Source organism: Solanum verrucosum, unplaced genomic scaffold, assembly GCF_900185275.1.
Source record: "Solanum verrucosum unplaced genomic scaffold, falcon-dt-bn FXZP01000062.1, whole genome shotgun sequence".
Taxonomy (NCBI): Eukaryota; Viridiplantae; Streptophyta; class Magnoliopsida; order Solanales; family Solanaceae; genus Solanum; species Solanum verrucosum.
Window position 1 is genome coordinate 29,293 of NW_026020477.1, and position 27,427 is coordinate 56,719.

Consider the following 27,427-nt stretch of genomic DNA (forward strand, 5'->3'; position numbering starts at 1 on the left):
CATATTCCATCCAATTTATTGCTCAGAAAGTAAAAAAGTCTACTTTCTTCCCCAAAATAATTCAATTTAGGGTTTCTACAAAAGATATGAAGGGACACAATCCAATTGAGGTGGCGAAGACGGTGTTGGAGGTGGCCGATGTAGCATGGTCGGCGGTGGAAAGTTGTCATCACCATACCCACAGTCATACTGAAACGACGCCGTTTGATGTATCTCATAGTTCTGAAGAAGATGAATTGAAATCGTTGAGGTCTGAAAACGAGCGGCTCAAACGGTTGCTTGAACAAAATCTTATGCTTCTTCAGAGCATGTCACAATCTCCTTCATTACTTCAAGATTGTCCCCCTGATGTATGTTCCCTTCTATTCTGTACAGCCAATTTCTCTTTCTAGCTATATAAAAATGATATTTTTATTTTATATATGTGGACATATAAATATATAAATGTATTTATGTGAGTAGAGTAATGTTCTCAACATTTGGATTTTGTTATTAGTGAAATCTCTTATTTTTTTATTTTAATATTTTTTGTGTTTTGATTGTTATTTTGGGAAGCTTCATGATCGTCTCTTAGCCTCTGTGGAGTCTGGAAGCTTTTTGAAACAGCTGGAATCACTCAATCGAAATTCTGTTGATGGGAATGACTGTCAATTTCCTTTCAAGGAGGCAACTGGTTTGTTATTCTGTGTCAGTTTTTTTTATTTTTGCGACATTGCATCCATTTTAGGGATGCCATCTGATTTTTGTAAGATGTTTAGTGTGCAGAGTTACTCCCTACCTATGCTTTTGGGAGGTAGCAGGAATCCGATGGAAAGGACACCATTCTATTATAGAAGAGATTAATCTTGGAGTAGTATTAGGATACAATGGGATTGGATGAATCCAGGAATATAGTCATTAGACATGGGGCTTTTAACTAATTGGTTTTCTGGACTTCTTTAATCTCTATATGTCTTATCCTGTTTGTTGATAAAGGACAATTACTTAATGCTGTAATGTTAGATGTGCTAAAACTTAAAGAGTGTAAAGGTTTATCAGAGTTCAGTAGTTGATTGATGAGGAACTGGTTTCCGCCTCTCATTATTTTTTTCATTTTCAAAAGCTGGTCTTTCTGGTCATCTTATTCTTAATATGTTGTTAGGTTCTGCTAGCTTTTATTTTGCTAGTTTCTGATTTACTCCTAACAAAATATTGTTAGGTTTTGACACGGAGACAGCAGAACTTCTGGTAAACATGAGTCTTGAAGAACCAAGTTGGTGGGTTTGGGTGACTGAGGATATGGTCCCCGACAATCTTGAAGAAAGAAGTGGAATAGATAATGAAAACTATGTGATTATTAGTGAGGAATATGTTGTAGATGCAGTTGCCAACTTTATGGCTAGATGCGTAGTATCCAATTCGAAGGCTCAGGTACAAGGAAATTAATATATTTGTGCATATTTATCATTTTTCAATTAGGGACATTAACAATTAGTCCTTGAATTATTGTTTTATTCTGGGTTTCGTCCCTATGTTCATTGATGAAACACATTTAACCTTCAACCTTCAACCTAACCAATTGTGTGGTTTTAATTCCATCATTGATACAAATAACAGATGTTTGAAAAAGCCGGCTGTGAGTGCCATGGTTAAAGTACCAAGTTCCCACGCACAAGGCCAAGGATTGAGACTTGAATGATGGAAAACCTATTGCCACCTCAAAAAAAGAATTAACAGATGTTAAATAGCTCCCATTCCTGTCTTTGTGTCTCTGGTGGCTTTCTTTCCACAAGACCCACCCCTTTATCTTCCTTGTAGATTGGTTGGTTGCTGATGTTGGAACTAGTGGGAAGGAATTTGTAGATTTTATAAACTACTCGAACAACTCTAAACTGATGGATAATGTTAAAGAGCATGACTTTTGGTAGGTCAAAGACAATGGAGATGTGGAAGAACTTTGTTGAACTGCAACAACTGTTCTAATTGATTGGCTAGGTGCTATAGTTGATATCCACCAGATTTCTGGATGATCCCCCTAGATTGGCTGAGACTTCACCACTGCTACCAACTTTTATTACCACTTCTGTTAGTCACACTCTCATCGCACTCCTGTCCTCCTCATGATTTTGTCTCTTCAAGTTAGTAGGGCTATCGGTGAACCTTTATTGCGGCTGTTAATTTACTGGGAATAGCTACTTTATATAGTAGATGTGGACTTGAATCAAGAACAAGCTAGTGCAGAAGTAGTTGTATGTGCACGGGTTGTAAGAAATGCTGTGCCATAATACCTTCAAGGAAAAATCAGAGTGGGAGCTATCTAACTTCCGTTTATTTCCATCAATGATTGGATTAAAACTGCACATTAAGTTTAACTAAAAGCTAAATGTGATATGTAAAACTACACAGGGATTGAAACAAGACTGACTCATGGACTAAAAGTGTATTTTCCCTTCAAGTTATGTTTGGGTCATGTCAATCTTTTGACTGTTTGTGTATTGCAATTGCAGAAGATGTCTCCTGAAGAACTGCAAAAGAGTAAGTTACTGCTTGTTCTCTCCTATTCTTTCTGAAAATCTTCGTTCTTTTACCATAATTACCATAAAACATCCAGAGTCAGCTGCAAAATTCACTTGTACATTTTCTTTTTCATGTTTTCTCTCTTGGATAATGGATATTTACATGTATAGGCATGGACATTTCTCTTTTATGATGGGGAGCTTTTTCATTATGTAATACAGGATCTAGCCAAATCCTGGTTTGGAACGAATGATCAAGTGATGGGTTACTACTTCTGATAGTCTTTCTTTAGATAATTGGCGGAAAAAGTGCACCATTTGAGTTAGTTCCTTAGATGATCACTCAACTTGTTAGTATATTCCATCAAAATCAGTTTTTGTTCTTTTTAAGACAAAAGTCACCCAATTTATGGGGATATCCTATCAATGCCACTTTTAGTTTTTTAGGACAACAAAGTCACCCAATTTTTGCATTTTTTTACTCCAAAAATACAAGACACACATTTAAACCATATTATATTTAAACTTTATTTTTTTTTTCTAATAAAACTTATTTAACCCATAAATATTTCATTTTAACATATTTTTGGGTGGGAATAGATGGGTAGAGTCATGCACCCTTTGGGGTGGCCCAGTGTTGGAGGTCTCAAGTTTGAAATCCCTTGCCAGTGAAAGCAAGGGGTTTTCCTTTTGGGTTGAGCTCGTCGCACCAGGCTTGCCTAGTGCGGGTTACATCTCTTATGTGGTTTGCGAGCTATTGCATAGAAGCGGGGTTTTTACCTTGTGCGCACCCAAAGGGTAGTGGCTGCGGGTTTCCCTTGTCATAAAAAAAAAAAGATAGGTAAAGTCATGGGTTAAGTAAGTTTTATTATTAAAAAATAAATTTTTAATATGATATGATATGTTAAATATGTGTTTTATATTTTCCAAGTCAAAAGGCAATAGTTGGGTAACTTTGTTGTCCTAGAAAGAATAAAAGTGACTTTGGTAGGATATTCCCTAAGTTGAGTGACTTTGTTGTCTTGAAAAGAACTTATGCGACTCTGATGGGATATTCCAATAATTTGAGTGACTTTGTTGTCCGAAAACGAACTTACGTGACTTTTATGGGATATTCCCATAAGTCGAGTGACAATCCACATTAGAATTAGAAAAAGGTTCGATGAGAGAAAATGGATTGGTTGAGCAGTTGTTAGAGATCAGTTGATTGAAAGATTGTTAGGAGATCAATTGGTTGATTGATTTGATTGTTCCTTGACCTTCTTATTTTCCATTGTATTGTTATTCTTTACTTGAGCATCATCTTATTGTGTGGTTTTCAACTTGACTTACAGCCTTGACAAAAGCATTAGAAGGCATTGGTAAAGTAGAAACATTGTTCAACATTTGGCATGCTGCGCAAATGTTCTACGTCCTTTCCACTTGGGGACTTGCTGTAGTGGGGTGAGCACTCATTTATTATTTTTTGCTTTCGTATGTTTCCAATCTTAGACACAACAATACCTCAGTAGTCGGTCCCAAATAAGTTAGGGTCGGATTTATGAATATCACTGACCATATTTCTCCATTTTAATTCTTACATATTTCTGATCTTGTGTTTAGAAAATTTTGTATTTGGACTGGAAACATTGTTGACTTGCACAGAATAAATTTCAATTGAAATATGTGATGTAATTTGTGAAATTTCTTTGGTGTTTTAGGTCCTTATGTAAAATAGACAAGTTTGGGTTAAATTATGTTTATCTGTTAACTTATATAGCTTTCACAGTTGAGGCTTCAAATAGTGGACCAATTTGTAAACAGATGAGATTATTTATCTTTAAAGAGAATTTAGTGCAGATTTTGTTCTTCTGATCTCAATATATGTATTGTATCTGACTTGAACAATGTTTTGAAGGGCTTGACATTTTTGTGACTAAACCTGTTGTTTCTGCAGGTTGTACAAGAGCCGATCTGTTATTAGACTTGCTGCTAAAGGGGTTCACAAGACAGGCAAAATGGTTCTAAAGGTTCTTTGAAGATGCTTCTGCTGTGTTGGTTGTAATTAAGTGTCGTGTAAATGCTTAACTTATTGTACAGTCTTGTAAATCAGATCAACGTTATGCTTGACTTCCAATACGTCTGTGCGAAAATATTGTGAATAGTGTGCAATTTGAAAATTTCCTTTGTTGAGATTGCAATTTTCACGTCGATGTGTGTGCCTTTTATTGTTCTTATTTTTTCCCTATCGGGGTAGGGTAGTAGTGGCATATATTTACAATTCTTTCAGAATCAGCTGGACTTGATTAAGTGGTAAGCATCCCCAGAGATTTCAACGTTTTTGATTTATTTTCTTTTAGAAGATCATTTACACACTTCTTGAGTATTTTTTTTCTATCAAAATAACCAACTCTAGTTTTGATGGAACATTCTTACAACAAACTCATATTTTCCTATTCAAGAAAAAGAAACAAGAGTTTAACCGATAGTAATAAGTAGAAATTTTACAATATTGGTTTATTTTGATTTAGTCAAGATTATAAATCTCATTTCATCGAGTCATTATTAGATATTCCGTCCTGTTACTTGTCAAATATTTTCTAATTTAATTTATTTTTTCACTTGTCATTTTTGACAAATCAAATAAGAACAATTTCTTTTTTTAGTTATACCCTCAATTTATTAACATTGGGTTAATACCTTAGAAATATGTAAAGTGAATAATACATATGAAATTCTGTTAATCAATAATGATAAAATGTTAAACTTACTATATCAATCATTATTTTCTTAATAAATGTATTAAAAGTCAAAATTTGACAAGTAAAGTAAAGACCTAGGGAGTAAATCGAAATTCCCCTCCAATTGGATTTGAGCTCCATGACGCTGACGCTGACCCTGACCCTGACACTGACAAGAAGTGGAAAGAAAATGTTAGTGGTCAATGACCAATAGAAGTTACTCCACGATATATATATATATATATATATACACGACATCGGATCCCGTGCTAGCACGGGCTCAATATGTATCATTTTTTGTTTCAATTTATGTGACAAAGACAAAATTAAAGAGTTAATCAAACTTTAATATTAATTTAAAATAGTTTAAATTTTTAATTATTGTTAACTATGGTACAAAATTTTTTATGTCTTTTAACATTCTAAATTACTAATTATTGTTGTATGATTTGTAATATCTTTTACGCAATTTTGAAATAATAAAGGTTATTTCTTCTTTCTCAATTTATGTGGTACTAATAAAATTTCGAGATTCAATCAATTTTTTTTGTCTTTAAAATATTCTATTGTTAATTACTGTAAATTATTGTACTTTCTAAGTAATTTTCAAATAATATATATTATTTCATTTGTCCAATTTATGTGTCACCGATAAAATTTGAAGAGTTAATCAGATTTTTTACATATTTTTATATCTTTTGAATATTTAAGTAAATAATTATTGTGATTTATAATATTTTATACAATTATTTAAAAAAAATTAAACAACAAACAAAACAAATTCATCATAGGAAAATTACCAAAGCATCCTTGAATACATCAATAATGGGTCCCACTTTTTGTTTAAAAAAATATGCATATTGGGAGGATATTTTTGTCCAAAGTGGAAATAGAATAAGTATAAAGCATTAAAGTCTTTTAAAATTTTAAATTGTTAATTCTTATTGTATGATTTGTAATACTTTTACGTCATTTTCAAATAATAGAGGTCATTTATTCTTTCTCAATTTATGTAGTACTAAAAAAATTTTGAGATTCAATCAATTTTTTTTGTCTTTGAAATATTTCTAGCTGTTAATTACTGTAATTTATAGTACTTTCTAAGAAATTTTCAAATAATATATATTATTTCATTTGTCCCAATTTATGTGTCACCGGTAAAATTTGAAGAGTCAATCAGATCTTTTATATATTTTTATATCTTTTAAATATTTAAGTAATTAATTATCGTGATTCATAATATTTTATACAATTATTTAGTATAGTAAAATAAATTTAAAAGAAACAAACAAAACGAATTCATCATAGGAAATTACCAAAGCATCCTTCAATACATCAATAATGGGTCCGACTTTTTGTTTTTAAGAAATTGCACATTCGAAGGATATTTTTGTCCAAAGTGGAAATATTGTGTAAAAAATGTGTATTTATTGTGATTTTGAATGTTTTGTGGGGTAATAGGACACACACAAAGTTAAGGTATAACAACTTCAAGTATCACTTAATGTTTTTTCTCAAAATCTAATTTACTTTCATAAATTATGTGTCAGATCAAAATCAGATTAACAAATTCAAAAGGAATGAGTAATAAATAGCTCATACAATGACATAAATAATAAATATGTAACTAAAAATCTTGTTAGCTTTTGATTGAAAACTAACAAGATAGTTACAATGATAGTTGCATTGTGGCTTATTATATATAGATATATAACTAAATAATAAATATGCAACTAAAAATCTTGTTAGCTTTAGATTGAAAGCTAACACGATAGTTGCATTGTGACTTATTATATATAGATATATATGTGGGAAATATATACTGGTCACAAGAGCCTGTATATGTTATTTTTTTGTTTTAATTTATGTGCCGCAAATAGATTTTGGAGAATTACAAATTTTCTAATATATTTTTTAGATATTTAAAGTTGTTAATTAATGTGATTTAATATTTTATATGTAATTTTCAATAATATATGTCACTCTTTCTATCCCAATTTATTTAGCACGATAGATTTTTCTTTGTCTTTTTTTTTAATTATTAATTATTGTGATTTATCATATCCTTTACGCCAATTTTTAAATAATATATGTTACTTCCCTTGTTCCAATTTATGTGACACATAAAATTTTGAGAGTCAATAAAACTTTTATATGTCTGTTAAATATTTTTAGTTGTTAATTATTGTAATTTATAGTACCTTTTACGTAAATTTCGAATAATATATGTTACTTTTTTTGCCCTGATTTATGACACTGATAGAATTTCGTGAACCATCTAAAAATTTTGTATGTTTTTAAAAATTTTAAGTTGTTAATTATTGTGACATGTAGTACATTTTATAACAGATTCCAAAAATTACAAGAATTTCAAATATTATAAGTTGCACAAATTAAAAAAAAAAATCAAAACTGCCCTTGAATAGAATCAGGAATGTGAACAAAGAGCTGCCTGCTTCCAGGAGCTAAAGCAGACATGTTGATCCTATGTAGGTCAATGTAGCTACTTATTAATAAGAGAAAATGTTTTTAATTTTTTAAGTTGTTAATTATTGTGACTTGTAGTACATTTTATAACATTAAAATTGGAGATATTAATAGAAAAAACTTTATAAACAACAAACATTAAGCCTTAAATAGGACCCCTTAACTCTACATTCACTATATACAAAAAAACAACTATACTTTGATTTCCTATGCATTAAATATGTATTTTTTTTTTCATGTTTCAGATTAAAAATACAAATACAAACTAACTAATTGGAGTAAATTGCGGAAGAAATCTTTCTAACTTTGGTAAAAGAGCGAAAATTACTCCCTGAATCTTTTCATTATATATGAGACTCTAAAATAGTTAGTTCATAATAATTCTTCCTAAAAAAAATACAGAATCACCTGCCGATCAAAATTATGTTCATCGTTAATCATCATTGAAATTCAAAATCACATCTGTTCATCGTCGTTTTTTTTCTGGAAAATTCAATGTTGTTGATAAATCCGAGAAGCAATTTTGAAATACAAATTTAAAGCAGTTCATCATCATTTTTCCTAGAAAACACACACTCGAGGATCGATCAAAGAAGCTAATTGAAATACACAATCGAAAAATCACATTTGTTCTTCAAGCCATAATGGATTCGGTATCATCTCAAAGTATTCATCGAAATTAGTATTTGTAGATTTTTGAAATTGAATTTAAATACAAATTTTATGATTTAATGTTGTATATTGAATAATCAAAATACAAATTAGTTTGAAATACAAATTTGATGATGTTGTGCATTGAATGATTAGAATACAAATTTATTTGAAATACAATTTTGATGATATGATCCCTATTGTATATTGAATGATTGTGATTTTGTCTATGGAATGATTGGAATACAAATTTATTTAACAACTAGAAATCAACATTTAGAATACAATTTTGGAATACAAAAGAATTTGGAATAAAAATCAATATAGAATACAATTTTTTAAAAATTAAAAGTTAAAATAAAATTGAATAATGAATTCGATCAACAACTAGGAAACAACTTTTGAAATACGAAATCTGTTTGGAATGTAACAGTTATATTTGCTTAGTCAAAAGTTAAAAATAAAATTGAATAGTAAAATATTCAATTGGTGATTGGCTTTGAATACACATGAGTACAGATAATTGATACACAACATACAAAACACATTTTTTTGAATATAAATATAGTTAGTAGCTGAATTTGAACATAGAATACACACTGAATGATTTAAATGCACATGGTTACAATATGCTTGAATAAACACAATGTTGCTGAAAAATACAATTGAAATATGAAAAATATAACATGCATATCAATATGAATACAATTTAAGCAAGAACACATATCATTTTATTCGCCTATAATTTTATTCAAATAAATACAATTGTCACACCTCGAAAATCAGAAGTTGAGTCGAGTAGAAAAAGTTCAGAAAACATTGCAGGTATTTGGTGCTACGGATTGGCCTACGGGTCGTATGAAAGGTTCCGTAGACACTGGGAAAGATTTTTGAAAAATTTAAATTTTTGATGTTTGATGTTTGACCTACGAGTGAACAGGACGAACCTTAGGAATTTAGACGAGCCGTAGATGACTTTCGTAGAAGGGTTTTACACTTGGTAAAATTTGGGCTTAAACTTGGGATCCACGGAAAGGTGTATACGGATCGTAGATTGGATGATGGATCGTAGGAAGGTCTCGTGAAAATTGGATGAAGTTTGGGTTTCTCAAGTTTGATCAATGATTGACTAGTACGGACCGCAGGTCACTTCCGACAGTTAACTCTTAAGGGTATTTGAGTCTTCTCCTATGCATTTAATACTTATACTATGTCATTTTGACCCTAATTGTAAGACCTATACCTTTGAACTCCTAAAACTACCCAAACGTTCCCACTCTCTGAAATCTCCAATTTCCATCCAAGTTCATCCCCTCCAAATTGTCTCAAGACTCAAGGAAGAAGGCTAGGGTTCCAAGCTTAAAGTATCCTTTTTATCTTGTTTAATAGGCCTTGATAATCAAGGTATGTGGGAATTCACCAATGAATTTCATTCATAAATTGATTCCCAAAAGATTTCCAAGTTTCCAATTCAATTTCTTCTAAATTGTTAGGGTGTCATGCAATCCTCATGAGTCTTACTTGTTTTTGATATTAATTTGTCAATTTCAATCTTCTTATGCATGAATTGATTAAACCACACGATCTCCAATTGATTTACATAGACCCATGCTTTTATGATGATAAATTTATGAAGAAAGCCTATGAAATTTTGAAGTATGATTTAGGAAAGTTATGCATGCTTATGAAAATAATGCTTATGAACTAAGGATGCTTATGAGATACGTATCAAATAAATTTTGAAAGGTTTTCTCCCACATTATGAAATCATGGTTTTGAAATTTTTTCTCACATATGTATAAATCATGATTTTAGGAACTACTCCATGATGACTCATGATTGGATTGATCGTTTATTTGTGTCCTTCCAAGTATGTAATATGAATATGATTATGACTAAATTCGTTGAGATTTTACTTAGCTCCGAGAGGACCTTGAGATGGGGATCTCCCATTAATAGAGGCCAGGTCTCTAGAAGCAATCTCTTTGTCCCAAACTACGTGCTCCCATAGGATTGTCTTAAATGACCTAGCTAGAGGATCCACAAATAACATATGAATGAAAGTTACATACACTACCTTGGCAAGTAGAATCCCCTTCTTGATGTGAGGGTCATTGTAACACCCCGAAAGTTAGAAAGTCCAAAAGAAAAGAAAAATCCAGAAATTAGCTAAAGCAGTGGCCTACGAGTCCAACCTACGGACCGTAGGAAGTCCTAGGGTCGTATGAAGTGAATTGTAGAACCCAAAGTCGAATTTTGAAATTTTAAATTTCAATATCTTGACCTACGGATGAACATGACAAATCATGGGAAGGTCGATGAGCCATTAATGGCTTCCGTAGAAAGGGTTCAGAGATTTTATTTGGGACTTCAGTCCTACGAAAGGATTTGACAAACCGTCATTTGTTCTAAGGGTAGGAGAATGGGTTTCGTAGAACAGTTCTAAGCTTAGTTAAATTTTGGAGTTTAAATTGAGTTCAACGGTTTGGTTCAATGGAGCGTAGGAGGTCCTACATGCCATAGAAACGTCTCGTCAAATTTAGATGAAATGTTAGGTTCTAGTACTTGGTCTATGGTTAACCAGTACGGGTAGGTCATAACCGTAGGGACTATCCGACTTTTTTTTAAAGGATGTTTTGGTCTTTTCCTATTCACCTAATTTACTCTTATCTATAAGCAAACAAGGCTAGGGACGAACACTGCATTGTTAAATTGTACTTTTAGTTGCTGGTACTTTTAGTTGCAGGTAACGTTGCTGGTACTTTTAGTTGATCTATTGTTACACGTGTAGTGCAACACTGCTCTTTACCAAACCCTTTCCTCCTTTAGTGACACATGGATTCCACCTTCTTTACTCCACTGATTTCCACTAGCTTCCATTTCTTCTTTCTTCCAATGCTAAACAATGGAAGAGACACTAATGTTTCGACTTCCACGGCTCTGGTAATTATGAAGAAGAAGGCTGGTGTTCAAGATTAAATCGATCATTTAGGACACCAGTAAATTCATCTTTTCTTGGTTGTCACAAGTATGGTCTTTTCTTCGTCTTTTTTCCTCTTTGGCGCTTAAAATTTTCCCCACCAAATCATGTATGTTCTAATTTTGAGGCCATGTTGTTGCATTAAAGTAAATGCTGCTATAGACTGTAGTTTTATAAAACTCCATTTTTAGTTTTCCATAGAAAAATAGCTTAACCTTATCTTATTTGAGGCTTTCTAGATGTAAAATCATGAATTAGTTTTATATTGCTTATTTTATTTTGATTTTTACTGAGGCTAATAAATGACCACTATAGAAAATATGCAAAAAATTGTCAAGAACACAATTCATGTGATACAGCTTAATGAAATTGATTGAATTAGGACGCTTAATCAAGAGAAAAAAACATCCAAACAAATCAGGCCGTACTTTTGTCTTTTCACCAAACTATTAAGGATCTAACTTTTGCAAATTAGCGATTATATTATTTTTACTTCTCAAAAAATTGAATGATAGACGGATGCTCAAGTTTAGAGGTCGGGTTTCCTCTGCACGCCACTTATTTGATGAAATTTCCTTTAAACTTTGAAGGAATATAAAAGTCAATTGATTTGAACTATATACATAACATGTTCTTCACATAGAACTACTTCCAACCAACGTAGTCAACAAGTCAGGTGGATTGTCCTTATTCTATTGTCGTATAAATAAGAAAGAAAAACCATGTTTTCTTAGTGAGTTGAAGTAGACTTGCCCTAGGTGTCAATAAATTGAGATTATTCATTTTTATGCTTATTTATGATGTATAATTACTTATAATATTCTCTTTGTAGTGTAAATCTGCAGATGATAAGAGTTAACAGAATCATTCAAGGCTTATCAAAATTCTCTTAATTTTGCTTCTAAATCCTACATTTATGCTCTGAACCCTTAGCCTGGTTATCAAAATTAATTTGGAAACTATAGTTGGCTAATATCATTGGCGTTCTATATTGAGTTTGAATTCTTCCTTTTATTCCTATTGACCATTTTAAAACATATTGTTCTTCCTCTTTCGATATGCATGTATGTAAGTTTCAAGACAAGTGATGGACAGCCGTGTCTCATTTTTCCAGGTTCATTGTAGTAAGTATGTTATTTCTTTGACGTGGAAGCTGGATAAATGTTGTTAATATGTACTCCTCTATTTTTCTTTTACCTGAAATCTGGATAAATATTGTTTATGTTTCCTCCTGTTTTGGGTGTCTCTTTTTTCATTAGGATATATATTTTTTCCATTTGGTTACACAATTTGGGACATGAATATTCTAATGTTGCTGCTTTGCTTGCATTTTGAAGTTACTGAGGTAAGTGAATTCAAAATTTTGTGGGTCGGCGTTTTCCTATGCTTGGATCACCTTTTTTTGTGTGCTTTAGTTTCATTCTAAACATGTTTAACGAAATTGTGAATCACAGAAAAGCATGTTAGCCATGAACAAATACGGGCTTAGAGACAACAAGCAATCTGTTTTGAATATGTCACCGTATTGCAGTAACCATACCCATGATAACTCTGAATTAGCTATATTAACAAAAAATTATAATCTAAATTAAACAGTAGGGATTCTGTCCATTTGGGACTAGAGAAAGGCTTCAGAACAATTTCTTTGGTGCCTTTTCTTTTAAGTTCTCATAGTTCTACACTTCTATACCTACTTTATCAAGCAATGAATGTAACGAGTCAACTACAATTTTTTCATTTTATTTAGTATTTGACAAATTCGTTATAAAATGCCATACATGAAATCTTCAAAAAACTGTGCTTGACAATGTATTAAAGAAAGAACAAAGAAGCTCTGAAAATTCAAGCAATCATATAACAAATAATGAGGTGCTCTTTTGAGATGCCAAATGGATTATTGAAACCATTTACCAACTAAAGTTTCTCCTGAGATGTCTAGATGTCCAATAGATAACATGTATTCTAGCTCTGAACTCAGAACTCGGATGAAAATTTAAGTTCTTAGAATAGCTAGCTTGGAGGGTTCTTGCCCAGTTTATCAGTTGGAACCAAAATAGCCGGTGACTAGAATCTATAATTCAAAAGAGATTTACTTTCTCTATTTCTAGCATATATATTTTGTTTGGAATTCGATTATGTAGTTAACAGTAAGGGGTAGAAAGGAGAAAATCAATATTTAAACAAAAATGCACTTTAGTATCAATGCCAGTTCTGCAAATTTTATGGGGCTATTGATTTTCATGGGTGACATATGTATAAAATGTCATTGCCGTTAATAGATCTCTCCGAAGAATTGATGACATGTAAGTGCAATCCATAGCCCTCTCAAGTCAAGTATGAGGGTTTGCTTATAGAGTTGATTCAAAGCTTAAACTAAGGTTGGCAAAGGTAGTAGCTGCTAACATACTATATATTTACAATGGTAGGTTCATGAGCCTATTAATTATGTTTAATGAAGTTAACTGATTTGTAGCTGATAGATCATTTGTATGAGTACATATTGAGGAATACGTTGTTGTAAAGCTAATATAGATTGTATGAATATAATTTTAAAAACATACTGGTATAATCTTAATTTGTTAAATAAGTTATTCTTGGACCCTATAGAGAATGCCGAGAATTTGAGTAGAGAGGGCCATGACTTCTCAATAAAAACATATAGTGCCTTAATTTTTTAATATTTATAATTTAATAATTATCTTTGCATGTGTTTGTGGATAAACATCTATTTATCTTTTGGACACATTTTATTAAAATTATCCGGAGACCTGAAATACTAAGTTAACTAGATTCACACTATTCCGGGTTAGGGAACAATGTACTGAGTGGTATCTTCTTGCACAATGAAATACTTTCTTAAGTAAAACATTCTGTAAAGATTTGATTCTTTTCTTGACTTTTGAATTGATAAGCTTGAAATATAATGTAACTTAGACTTTCGTCTTTCCTTGCAATTCTAACTTATGATGATATGTTCCTTTAGAGAATTGTGTTATCTAAATTCTCTGCAAATTATTTTACTAGAAAAACATGTTTTCTGGCACAAAGTGGAGAATAAAACAAATATATTAAAAATTAGTTCAAAGAATAGGAAATGCTTTCCTGTAAGTCTTTACGTAGGAGAGAGCACAATAAGTGCCTATAGCTCAGCGGTTAGAGCGTCTTTCCTAAGCAGAAAGTCATAGGTTCGACCCCTAATTGGCGTGTTACCCTTAGCTCTTTTTTCCCAAAAACAAATACATAGGAGAGAACAACGAATGAAATTTAGAGGAAACCACCCCTTCTGCTTCTTCCATTAAAAAAAAGGTAGTCTTTCCTTGGTAAATAGAGTCTTGAAGTGAAGCGAAGGCATTTGAAGGAAAGAAATGATGAAAAGAACGTGAGGGAACTTCTGGTGAGTCGTTAGCTAATTGAGCTTTCTACCATGTTTTTTTTGGATTTTACCTGTCGTAGGGATAGTTTTTACCATTGTGTGGTGATTTTGTTTGTCAATTGAATTTAAAGCGCCTCTTTATAAAATAGTTGGTTGATGTTTGCCCCACTTTCCAAAGATGACATAAGCTCCTCTTTTGTTGTCAAGGTGCATTTCTGCAAAGAAGTGACAACTAAAGAGCTAATGTGGTGTTAATAGAAAGAGAGATGTGGCCAGTTTGATTTAGCAATAGGCAAAGACAACTCGGTTGCTGGCTATAGAGTTGTTTGAGGGGACTGAAGCACTTCTCTGTCGGCGAGTGCGATTTGCACTACACGAACAGTCCACAAGGAGCCAATTAAAGCAGGAGCCTCTCACATGATGACATGATACAGTCTACAGATAAGTTACCAAATGTACGTAAAATAATTGTAGGTGCAACAACAAATAAAAGTGAAAAAAATACTAACAGTGGCAGTTGGACTAACATGCAGAGAATTTGAAAAATGCTTATAATTGTGAGTGCTCTTTTCCTTTACTAAAAAATTAGGATAAGAAGTTGAACTTAATTTTATATTACTGTATCGACTCTTAAATAGAGAAAGTGAATCACTTTAGCGTGAGCTGCAAATGTTTTCTTCGCAATCCGGTACTTTTTTTAATGCCATTTTGTACCTTACAACATTAGACATTTTCCTCAATATAAAGTGATAAAACTTACTTTTTTTAAGCTTGAACTTCAGGTGTGATTTCTATTGTATCTATTTTGCTTTTTTTAAATTTATTTATTTTCTTATACTTCTTAATCATATATATGATATGTAATGGTTTAATATCGTCCTAGAGCTTTATGATATGTCAAACTGACTAGAGAAAGGAATTGTGCATGGTAGGAGTGAGACTATATTTCAAGCAGTTTAGACAGAAAATTTGAGAGGGAGTTTAACTACTTGGTTGAACTTGATCTTAGAATTTTGTATCATGATGCTTCTGAGTAAAAAAAAATAAAAAATAGTGAGGGATTCAAGTTCTCACTAAATGAATCCTTATTCATTCACAAGATTTTCATGAGCTGTGTAGTGAGATGTCTACTCTACTTAAATATGGGAGAGCACCAATTTACTCAAAAAAGGGAACCCTTTAAGTATCAACGTTTAGGTTTATATATAGCTTCTCTATAGAAGGAGAAAAGCAAATGAATTTCATAGTAGTACTGCACCAAGCTTAATGATCAATTGATAAGCTTCATAGTAGTTTTTCTATATATTGCCTTAATTGTGGCCAATATGACTGGCTTAATGATGGTCTTATCTCAGCTAATGACTCTGATTAACATTGTAGTACTACATTGTGAATTCAAATCTTGGAATATATTCATAGAAGAGGTCATCAAAAGCTGAACTAGAGTATGATGCACAACCTTATGAACAACCTTTGTTGATGTTATTCCTTACCACAATGGACTCAGAGCAAATGGACTTGTCCAACATTTTGAACAACATATTTCAGCTGTGTTTGTATGATCAGCCCCACCCTGGCGCATATGTTGAATAGTTGTTTTATGCACTTTTTTAGAAGTAGTTCAACTCTCTTACCTGAGTTGAGTTTAAGATCTTAGGATTAGATGAGCCATTTTTTAGGCATTCATGGTGTTTTTTTGTTTTAATTAATTTAAGGATGTCTATATTATCTATGAAGGTGTTCTCTTGTGTAAACTAAGCGACATACTTTTGTATCAATATAGCCAATGACGCTTACTGTTGTGTATCATTAAGCATTTACTACTTTAAAAATGTAAAAATTTTGTGCCCGTGCTCAGCACGAGCTATGCCTCTCTATTCATATACTACACCGTTTTGCCTATTTAAAGGGAACCTATAACTGATTTTACCCCTAAATCTATAAATTCTCAAATCATTCTCCCAACAATCTCCAAATTGCTCTCAACTTTCTCTCTCAAGGAGCAAGGAAGAAGAAGCTAGAATTTCAAGTCAAGTCTTCCTTTTCACTATTTATTCTAGGCATTGATCTTTAAGGTATGTAGGGCTTTATCAATGAGATTCATTCACCCATTAACCAAAAAGGTTTTCTCAATCTATCCAAGTCAATTTCAATTCAATTGATTAGGTTTTCATTCAAAACCTGATGGGTTCTATTCACATGGATTCAATTGATTAGTTATGATTTTATTTTGATGATTTAGATTCAATTATATGTTTTCCAACTAATTCCATGATAACCCATGCATTGATCATGATTTTGACTTTGAACCCTAATTTGCATGAACTTATGAAGAAGCTATGAAGTTGTGAATGATGTTTTCATGAACTTAGGCATGATTTATGAAAAAAGATTATCTTATGATCTAGGTTGATTTAGATAACATCAATGAAATTGTGAAAGGTTTACTCACATTAAGGAATCATGGTTTGGTGAAAGTTTTTCTCACTTATACTTGATTCAAGATTTAATGAGCTACTCTGTAATGTTTTAGCTTAGATTAGTAACTTAATTTTAATTTCATGGATGATGATAAAGCTATGTTTATGACTATTCCGTTGGGATTTAACTTAGCACCGAAAGAACTTTGAGGTGGAGGCTCAAATAGGATAGTCTATAGTAGCAACATTTAGTTCCAAATTATGTGCCCCAGTAGAATTAAACTACCCAGCTAGTGGATTCACATATAGCATATGACATGATATGGAATTCTACCTTGGCAAGTAGGCTCTCCCTTCTCGATGTGGGAGGTACATCAAATTCCATGTATAACTTGCATGTTCTATTGTCGATTAAAGTTAATACCCCACAAAATAAACTAAGTTACTCTCAAACATTTTATAAAGCTTTCTCTATGATTTCAAGATGCATTGACCATGTTCATGATTCTGAGGCTCTTTAAAGGTGTTTACTATGCTTAGTTTGGTCACACATTTCAAGTTTTAGATTTTGTCCCTTTATGATCATATTTTATGTTTTCATGCATATACCTCATACTTAGTACGTTCCATTTACTAATGCATACTTGTGCATACATTGTTTCACTACTGTAGGGCTTGGCGACTCCTGTCCCTCTGTTTGTAGATAGTGAGAACATATAGATTCGAAGACTTGGTGAGTCCTCTTGTTCTGAGGATAATGTCACTTTATTGCTTTCATATGTCTTTTTATCTTTTTTATGTTGTATGTGGTGTACGAGTTACATCCTAACCACTCCGTTTGATGTAATAGAAGGCTTGTCAAAACTATGTTAGACTTCCTCTTTATAATGTCAAACTCTTTTCTTGAAATGGAATGCTTTACTTTGTCTCTTTCTATGTGTATATATATGTCAAGTGGCTTGTATAGGGACTTTCGGGGCCTTATACGCCATGTCACATCTTGGGTGTACTTTGGGTCGTGACAAACTTGGTATTCAGAGCATAAGGTTTTAGAAAAATGTCCTAGGATGTCAGACAAGCCGTGCTGAGTAGAGTCTTATTTATAAGTGTGAAGCGTGCCATATTTATGAATAGGAGGTTACAAAGCATTTAGGAAACTTCACTTTTTTCATTACTCTAAATTCGTTCCATAGAGTCTATCTCTATAAACATTTTTCTCCTTAATTGTGTTCGATCCTCTTTAGGATATGGCCCCTCAAAGAACTTATGTGAGAAGGAATGTGGGCAACGACAATATGGAGCTCGAGGTTCCTCAAGTTCCAGTCGATCCTTTGGCTGAGAAAGTGATTCATGCTGAATTTTGTGCTGTTTTCAAGTGTTGGCTCAAGCTATGATGAGCCAAGCCAACAAAGAAGCTAATGCTCCTCTAAACCCAAATGTGGGTATGAAAACGGTAAGGATAATGGGCTTCACTAGGATGAATCCTCTAGAATTCCATGGTTGTAAGGTTGATGAGGATCCTTAAGAGTTCATTAATGAGGTTTACAAGACAATAGGGATTATGGGATTGTCTACGGTTGAGAAAGTGGAATTGGCCGCTTATCAACTCAAGGGTGTTGCTCAAGTGTGGTTTAAACAATAGAAGATTTAGAGGGCAGTTGATGCGGGTCCTCTTGATTGAGAGAAATTCAAGGGAACTTTTCTTGATTGTTTTTTTTCTTTTGATATGAGATAAGTGAAAGTGCTTGAGTTCATTGAACTGCGACAAGGCAATATGAGTGTGAACGAGTATGCATTGAAGCTCACTCAACTTGCTAAGTATGCTCCAACTATGGTTTTCGACTCTAGGGAAAGGATGAGTAAGTTCATGTCGGGTGTGTCCGACTTGGTTGTCAAAGAATGTCGTACCCCCATGATGATCTAAGAGATGGATATTTCTCATTTGATGATACATGCCCAACAAATTGAGAAGGAAAAACTCAAAGAAAGGGAAAAAGAGTCCAAGAAGGCAAGGGTCGATGATGGTGGCTACTCTCATTCTAAGTCTGGTGGACAAGGGCGTCCTCAATTCTGGAAAAAGTCTTACGGCCAAGGTTCCTCTAATGCTCTATCTCCTATTTTCAACAAAGATAAGGTGTCTAACCTTAAGCCTCAAGGATGAAATTGTGGTAATTGATCTTATATTCCTACTTGCCCAAAGTGTGGTAAAAGTCATTCAGTGTAACGACTCAGAATCTAGTAGTCTAACATAGGGGCTAAGTGTCAATTCATGAACCAAAGAATTTAGCTTGGGCAACCTTCACATGGACCCATACGAGCCGTGAATAACACCCCGAGGTGTGGTGTTGCCCGTGGTGGCTCACAATCACTAGCCAAGAAAGGGTCACTTCGCACGAGCAACATGATCCCCCATGAAGGGAACCAGGACTCGTTGTGGTGCTCGTGAAGGTCTAGGCAGTGTACATGTTTAGGCAACCTCCTCTCACGGGCCATTTAACGGCTCGTGAAGGCCTAAATGGCTCGTGGAAGTGGGTATGTGGGAAGAAGAGTTTAAGGGGTGGTTTTCCAAGCAACTGGTCAAGGACCACGACTCGTGGAGCTTGGCGTGAAGTGGTGCAGTCAATTGTAAGTTTAAGGACTTTTGAGTCTTTTCTAGTTTTCTTTAAATTAATACTATGTCATTTTACCCAAGCCTAGGACCCCTATATAAGTGATTTTAACCCCAAAACTCACCCATTCAAGTCATTTTTTCTAAAATCCCAAAAGAAAACCAAAGTTCTTCCTCTCAAAATATTTCTCTCTCTAGAACTTGAAGAAGAAGAAGGGTGAAGCTAGGGCTCAAGGTCAAGTTTCCATTCTCAATCGCTTGTGGGCTTTGATATCAAGGTATGATAGCTTTATTCATCCATGGAATCCTTGCATCCATGGTGCCCCTATGATTCCCCAATTGAAAAGAAGATATTCCCCAATTCGAGTTAGGGTTTTCTTCTAAGTTGTTGGTCTTTATGAATGTTGATCCATATGAGTGGATTATGATTGTTTATGCATTAATTGGGAGGATTACATGATTTTAGGAAGAGTTTACACGTACCCATGCTTAGCCCATGTTTCTAAGGTGAAATTTATGTAAATGGATTTTGATCCATGAAAGGAGAATTTATAGATTTAGATGTATTCTTTTAGGATAAATAAGGTACATGATTAATTGCTTTGAGATTGAAGCATATATGATAATTATGATAAGTATTACTTTGAGAGGGAAGCATATGTTATGAATTTATGATTATTGATATAATTGTTGAGGAAGGGATAGTTCCCCACTTGATTTGCTTATGTATGAATGTGAAAGGTTTTCTCACATTGAATGATTCTAGGTTGAAAGGACTGCTCAACTAAAATGAATTTATGATAAAGACTAGGAAATTGATGAGGCTAGATGCGATTATCCATGACCTCTAAATGAGAAAAATATGAGGCGATTACCCATATTCCTTAGAATAGAATAAAAGGAGATTACCCTTATTCCTTGAAGTTGAACAAGAGCCGACTACCCACGTTCCTATGATGTGAATTTGATAAGAGGCGAGTTCCCATGATCCTTTATAGAAAGACAACAGGTGAATACCTTCACATGATGTTGGACTAGAGGCGAATACCCATGATCCCAAAGATAGAAGAAATAGAGGTGACTACCCATGTTCCTTTATAGTGAGGCAAGAGGCGATTCCCCAGGTCTAGAAAAGATAAGCTAGACTATGTTATGATAGGTGATGAGCTTGGATTGTTGCTTTAGTTTGTCTTCCATGATGAGTAAGACTGGTGGAGGATTACCCATATCTTTACTAAGTATGAATTTAGGTTACTTCAAGAAGTATTCCTTATATGTTGATATGATCTATTATGTGCATTGATTATGCTTATGACTTATGTTGTCAAACTCTTATGTTTATGTTGATGTTCATGCAAGTTATCATATTTAGTACATTCTTGTACTAATGCATACTCTTGCTACATTTCTTATCCAAATATATGGTCCGGCATTCCCGACTCTTATCCTCGTGGCTAGGATCTATAGTAGAGGCAAAATTGAAGATTGGTGAGTCCCCACATCATTCGGGGATTTGGCCACCATTTCCTTTTGTTTTTTCTATTTTAAGTTTTGAACGTTGTTGTATGGGTTGTGTGCCTGTGTCCCAAGAATCTATTGTATTAGATGGTTTTTGTGACAAGTGTATTAGACTTTCGCTTTGTTTTATAAAGACTTTGATTGTGTTGTAAATGTTTTAAATTTTTACCGATTTTCTATTATCTTGATTGTGAAAGCTAAGTGGCTTATATGAGGCCTCTCAGGGTCTTGTATGCCATGTTACATCTAGGGGGTATCCCTGGGTCGTGACAAACTTGGTTCCAGAGCACAAGGTTTAGAAAGGTTCTAGAATGCCTCAAAACCACGTCAAATTGTGTCTTGTTCATGAGTGTGAAATGTGCCACATTTATGAATGAGAGACTATAGGATGTTTAGGAAACTTCACTTCCTCATTACTCTAAGTCGTGCAATAGAATTTAACTCTATAAAGTCCCTATCCTAATCCTTACCCGATGGTCTAGAGGAAATAACTATTCGCAGAGCTTATGTTAGAAGGACTAAGGGAGGAGAAGTTGGTCAAGGAGCTCCTCAAACTCCGGTTGACCCTTTGGCCGAGCAATTAATTAATGCGGAGTTTAGGACTGCTTTTCAAATGTTGGCTCAATCTGGGATAGCCTAAGCCAATAGGGAGGTTGTGGTCCTCGTGAACCTAAATATGGGTATGACAACATCTAGAGTGTGGGAATTCACTAGGATGAATCCTACTTAATTCTATGGTTCTAAGGTTGAGGAAGATCCTCAAGAGTTTATTAATGAGGTTTATAAACTGTTGGCTATTATGGGAGTGACTCTGGTGGAAAAGGCGGAATTGGCCGCCTATCAACTTAGAGGTGTGGCTCAAATTTGGTTCAACCAATGGGAGGAAGCAAGACTGGTAGATGTGGGTCCCCTAGAATGGGAAAGGTTTAAGTTCGTTTTTCTTGATAGGTTCTTTCCTCTTGAGATGAGAGAGGCAAAAGTTCTTGAGTTTATTAATCTCCGACAAGGGAACATGACTGTGGAAGAATATGCTTTGAGGTTCACTCAATTGTCAAAATATGCTTCTTATATCGTTTCCGACTCTAGGGCAAGGATAAGAAAGTTCATTTTGGGTGTGTCTGAATTGGTAGTGAAAGAGTGCCGTACTTCTATTCTTGTCCATGACATGGATATTTCTTGTCTTATGGTTCATTCCCAACAGATTGAAGATGAGAAACTTAAGGAGAGGTCTGGGGAGACAAAGAGGGCTAGAGCTGGTGATGGTAATTTCTCTCATGCAAGATCTAATGGACATGGTCGTCCTAGGTATCGACGAAGGTTTTTCGGACAAGGTTCCTCTAATGCTCCTAAGTTCAACAAAGAGAGGGTGTATAACCCTAAACCTCAAGGAGGTGGTAGTGGGTCTTCATTGCCAAATTGTGCTATGTGTGGAAGAAAGCTTGAAGGTAAATGTCTAGTGGGTTCCAATTGGTTGTGGTAAGATGGACCACAAGATAAGAAATAGTCCTTTAGTTGCTAAGAATGAGGGAGACAATCGTCATAGGGCTCAACCCTATCCTTCATCCGGTCCAAGTGGTTCGGGTTCTAATGCTCCCAAGAAAAATAAATTCTATGCACTTCAGACTCGTGGTGAACAAGAGGGTTCTCCCCATGTGGTTACCAGTATGTTGAAAGTCTTTCAGCTTGATGTTTATGCTTTACTTTATCCCGGTGCTACCTTGTCTTTTGTGACGCTATATGTGGCTATGAGATTTGATGTGCTTCCTGATGTGTTATTAGATTCTTTTTTAGTCTCTACTCCATTGGTGATTCTATTGTGGCTAAGAGGGTCTATAGAAAATGTCCCGTTTCCTTGTCCCATAGAGTTAATCTTGTTGATTTGGTAGAGCTTGATATGCTAGATTTTGATGTTATCCTTGGTATGGATTGGCTGCACTCTTGTTATGCTTCTATCGATTGTAGAACCCGTGTAGTTAGATTTCAGTTTCCGAATGAACCTATCCTAGAGTGGAAGGGGGGAAATTCTATGCCGAAAGGTCGGTTTATTTTTTGTCTTAAAGCTAGAAAGATGAGTTATAAGGCTTGCATGTACCATCTAGTTAGGGTGAAGAATATGAATTTCGAAACCCCTACTCTTGAGTCGGTCCGCGTTGTTTGATAGTTTCCAGAAGTGTTCCCAGATGATTTACCCGGTATTCCTCCAGAAAGGGAAATAGATTTTGGTATTAACTTTCTCCTAGATACCTAGCCTATTTCTATTTCTCCTTACAAAATGGCTCTGGTAGAACTTATGGAATTAAAAGAGCAATTGAATGATTTTTTGGATAAGGGTTTAATCCGATCGTGTATCTCTCCATGTGGTGCTCCAGTTTTGTTTGTTAAGAAGAAAGATGGTTCACTTTGTATGTGTATTTACTATCGACAATTGAACAAAGGTGACCATTAAGAATAAGTATCCTCTTCCAAGAATTGATAATTTGTTTGACCAACTCCAAGGAGCGAGTTACTTCTCTAAGATTGACCTTAGGTCGAGTTACCACCAATTGAGGGTGTGAAGGAAGATGATATTCTGAAAATGGCTTTTAGAACCCGGTATGGTCATTATGATTTTTGGTGATGTCGTTTGGTTTGACTAATGCTCCGGTGGCATTTATGGATTTGATGAATAGGGTGTTTAGACAATACGTTGATATGTTCATAATTGTGTTCATTGATGATATATTGATTTATTTGAGAATTGTGTTGCAAATTCTCAAGGACCACAACTTTTTGCAAAGTTTAGCAAATGTGAGTTTTGGTTAAGATCCATAGATTTTCTTGGCCATATTGTTTCAAGTAAGGGTATTGAGGTAGATCCTACGAAGACAAATGCGGTCAAAAGTTGGCCTAGACCTTTATACCCTCTCGGATAATAGAAGCTTTTTGGGTTTATCTGATTTCTATAGAAGGTTTGTTGAGGGGTTTTCTTCGATTTCCCCTCCATTGACAGCTTAGACTTAAAAGAAGGCCAAGTTCATATGCTCCAAATCATATGAAAAGAGTTTTTAGGAATCAAAATATAGACTTACTTCCGCTTCGGTGTTTACTTTACCGAAAGGGACGGATAACTTTGTTATTTATTGTGATGCCTCAATAATTAGGTTAGGATGTGTGCTTATGAAAAAGGGGAAAGTTATTGCCTATGCTTCAAGGCAACTTAAGGTTCATGAGAATAATTATCCTACCCATGATCTTGAATTAGCGGCGGTGGGTTTTTCCTTAAATATTTGGAGGCATTATTTGTATGGTTTTCATGTCGATGTGTTCACCGACCACACGAGTTTGCAATATATGTTTAATCAGAAAGATCTATGCTAAATAAGGTGACTAGAGTTACTTAAGGATTATGACATAAGAGTTCTCCATCAGCCTGGTAAGGCAAATGTGGTGGCGGATGCTCTTAGCCAATTATCAATGGGTAGTGTTGCCCATATAGAAGAAGGTAAAAGAGAATTGGTACGAGATGTACATATATTGCTCTGATTGTGTGTTCGGTCGATGGACTTCACCAAGGGTAGTGTTATGGTTCACAATTGTTCAGAATAGTCTCTTGTGACGGAGGTGAAAGCTAAATAATATCTTCATCCGACCATAGTAGAATTGAAAGAAATAGTGCTTAGAAAGTCCGTTGAGGCTTTCTCCCAAAGGGAAGATGGTGTACTTAGATATCAAGGTCGTTTGTGCATTCCTAACTTTGATGACTTGAGGGAACATATCTTGTCAGAAGCCCATAGTTCTCAGTATTCCATTCACCCAGGAGCCAACAAAATGTACTGTGATTCGGGGGAGATCTATTGGTGGAATGGGATGAAGAAAGATATTGTGGAATTTTTGGCTAAGTGTCCTAATTGCCAACAAGTGAAATTTGAGCATCATAAATTGGGATTTATCCCAAGACATTAGTATTCCTACTTGTAAGTGGAAATATTTGAATATGGACTTCATCATAAGATTGCCTCGTACTCGGCGCCAGTACGATTCAATTTGGGTTATAGTACACCGAATGACAAAATCGACCCATTTCATTCCCGTTAAAGTTTCTTATTCGGCGGAAGACTATGCTAAGTTGTATTTCTGGGAAATGGTAAGGTTGTATGGAGTGCCCTTGTCCATTATCTCCGATAGAGGTACTCAATTTACTTCTCAGTTTTGGAAGTCTTTCCAAAAGGGTCTTGGCACTAAAATTAAGCTTAGCATGACTTTTCATCCACAAACCGATGGGCAAGCGAATTGTACTAACCAAACTTTGGAAGATATGTTGAGAGCGTGTGTCATCGATTTCAAAGGAAATTAGGATGATCACTTTCCATTGATTGAGTTTGCTTATAATAATAACTATCACTCTAGTATTGGTATAGCTTTATTTGAGGCTCTCTATGGTATGAGGTTTAGATCTCCTATAGGTTGGTTTGAGGTGGGTGAAGTTTCCTTGATAGGACCCGAGTTAGTTCATGAGGCTATGGAGAAAGTCTGACTTATTAGAGAAAGGTTGAAAATAACCCAAAGTCGATAAAAGTCCTATGCCGATGTTAGAAGAAGAGATCTTGAGTTTAGTATTCATGATTGGGTTTACTTGAAAATCTCATCCATGAAGGGTGTAATGAGATTTGGTAAAAAAGGTAAGCTTAGTCCCCATTATGTAGGTCCATATCAGATTTTGAGACATGTTGGTAAGGTTGGTTATGAGCTTGATTTGCATAATGATTTGGCATCGGTGCCTCCGATTTTCCATGTCTCTATGTTGAAAAAGTGTGTTGGAGATCCTACATCTATAATTTCCTTAAAAGGTTTGGGAGTTGGTGAGAATCTTTCTTATGAGTAACTTCCGGTTGAGATTTTAGACCGGTAAGTTAAGAATTTGAGAAACAAGAAAGTTGCTTCCGTGAAAGTGTTGTGGAGGAATCATTTAGTTCAGGGTGCTACTTGGGAGGCTGAGGCCGATTGATGTCCCGATATCCTCATCTTTTTCCTTCTACTCCTACTCTAGCTTGAGGTAATGAGTTCCTCACGGTTTACTCTTTGTTTTGGTTTCATATGATTTAGATATTTCCATGATTTCCTTATTTTATGCATGTTCATGAAAAAAAAACTTGTGTTTTGAAAGAAAATGAGTTTACATGATTGATTTTCCTCATGTTCTTGTGTATTGAGTATGATTTGCCTATAGATTTCATAAGATGTTGTTGAACATGCTTTAGCTTGGAGATGGTAGTTCCTCCTTGAATATGAGTAAGAATCACATATAGAGTACATGATATGATGATATGAGCATGTTGTAGTATGGTGTTAATGTTTCCTCCTTGATATATTTATGCGTTTATGTGTATTCATGCATATTGGGTTGCTAGGTCTAATTCCTATCTTTCTGTATGATGCATTGAGTATGTTTAACTTGGACTTGATGTTTCCTCCTTGGTTATGTGCATTTTGATGTGATTGCATGCATGATGGGCTGCTAGTTTTGAGTCTTTTCTTTCATGAGATGTATATAATTCCATCTGAGGACAAATTTTCCCAAAGAGGAGATAATGTAACACCTCGGAATCTAGTAGTCTAAGCTAGGGGCAAAGTGTCAAGTCATGAGCCAAATAATTTATCTTGGGAAACCTTCACATGGACCCATACAAGCCGTGAAGGGCACTACAAGGCGTGGTGCTGCCCATGGTGGCTCACAATAGCTATCCAAGAGAGGGTCACCTCCTACGAGCAATATGACTCCCTGTGAAGGGCACCACGGCTCGTGGTGGTTTCCGTGAAGGGCTAGGTAGTGTGCATGTTTAGGAATCCTCCTCTACGAGCTACTTGACAGCTCGTGAATGCCTAGATGACTCGTGGAGGTGGGTGTGTGGGAAGAAGAGTTTAAGGGGTGGTTTGCCAAGCCACTGGTCAAGGACGACAACTGGCACCACGGCACGCGAGAGCCACCACAGATCGTGGAGCTTGGTGTGAAGTGGTGCAGTCAACTGTAAGTTTAGGGGCTTTTGGGTCTTTTCCAATTTTATTTAACTTAATAGTATGTTGTTTTACCTAAGCATAGGACCCCTATATAAGTGATTTTAACCCTAAAACTCACCCATTCAAGTCATTTTTTCTAAAATCCCATAAGAAAACCAAAGTTCTTCCTCTCAAAATATTT

The 27,427-nt window shown here is 34.6% G+C and overlaps 1 protein-coding gene across 7 annotated transcripts in view; it reads left to right on the forward strand.

The window, feature by feature from the left end:
* Positions 1-27,427, forward strand: part of LOC125809294 (uncharacterized) — an 862,104-nt gene continuing 834,677 nt past the window's right edge. For 6 of the 7 annotated variants that reach the window (XM_049488951.1, XM_049488954.1, XM_049488950.1 and 3 more), the window contains exons 1-6: positions 22-350; positions 556-673; positions 1,199-1,410; positions 2,487-2,514; positions 3,830-3,938; positions 4,432-4,535. In XM_049488951.1, coding sequence (XP_049344908.1) covers positions 87-350; positions 556-673; positions 1,199-1,410; positions 2,487-2,514; positions 3,830-3,938; positions 4,432-4,513 — 813 coding nt within the window. In that variant the 5' untranslated portion in view covers positions 22-86 and the 3' untranslated portion in view covers positions 4,514-4,535. Of the gene's footprint in view, positions 351-555; positions 674-1,198; positions 1,411-2,486; positions 2,515-3,829; positions 3,939-4,431; positions 4,673-27,427 lie in introns of those variants that run through there. The other variant, XM_049488956.1, reaches the window with a different exon arrangement.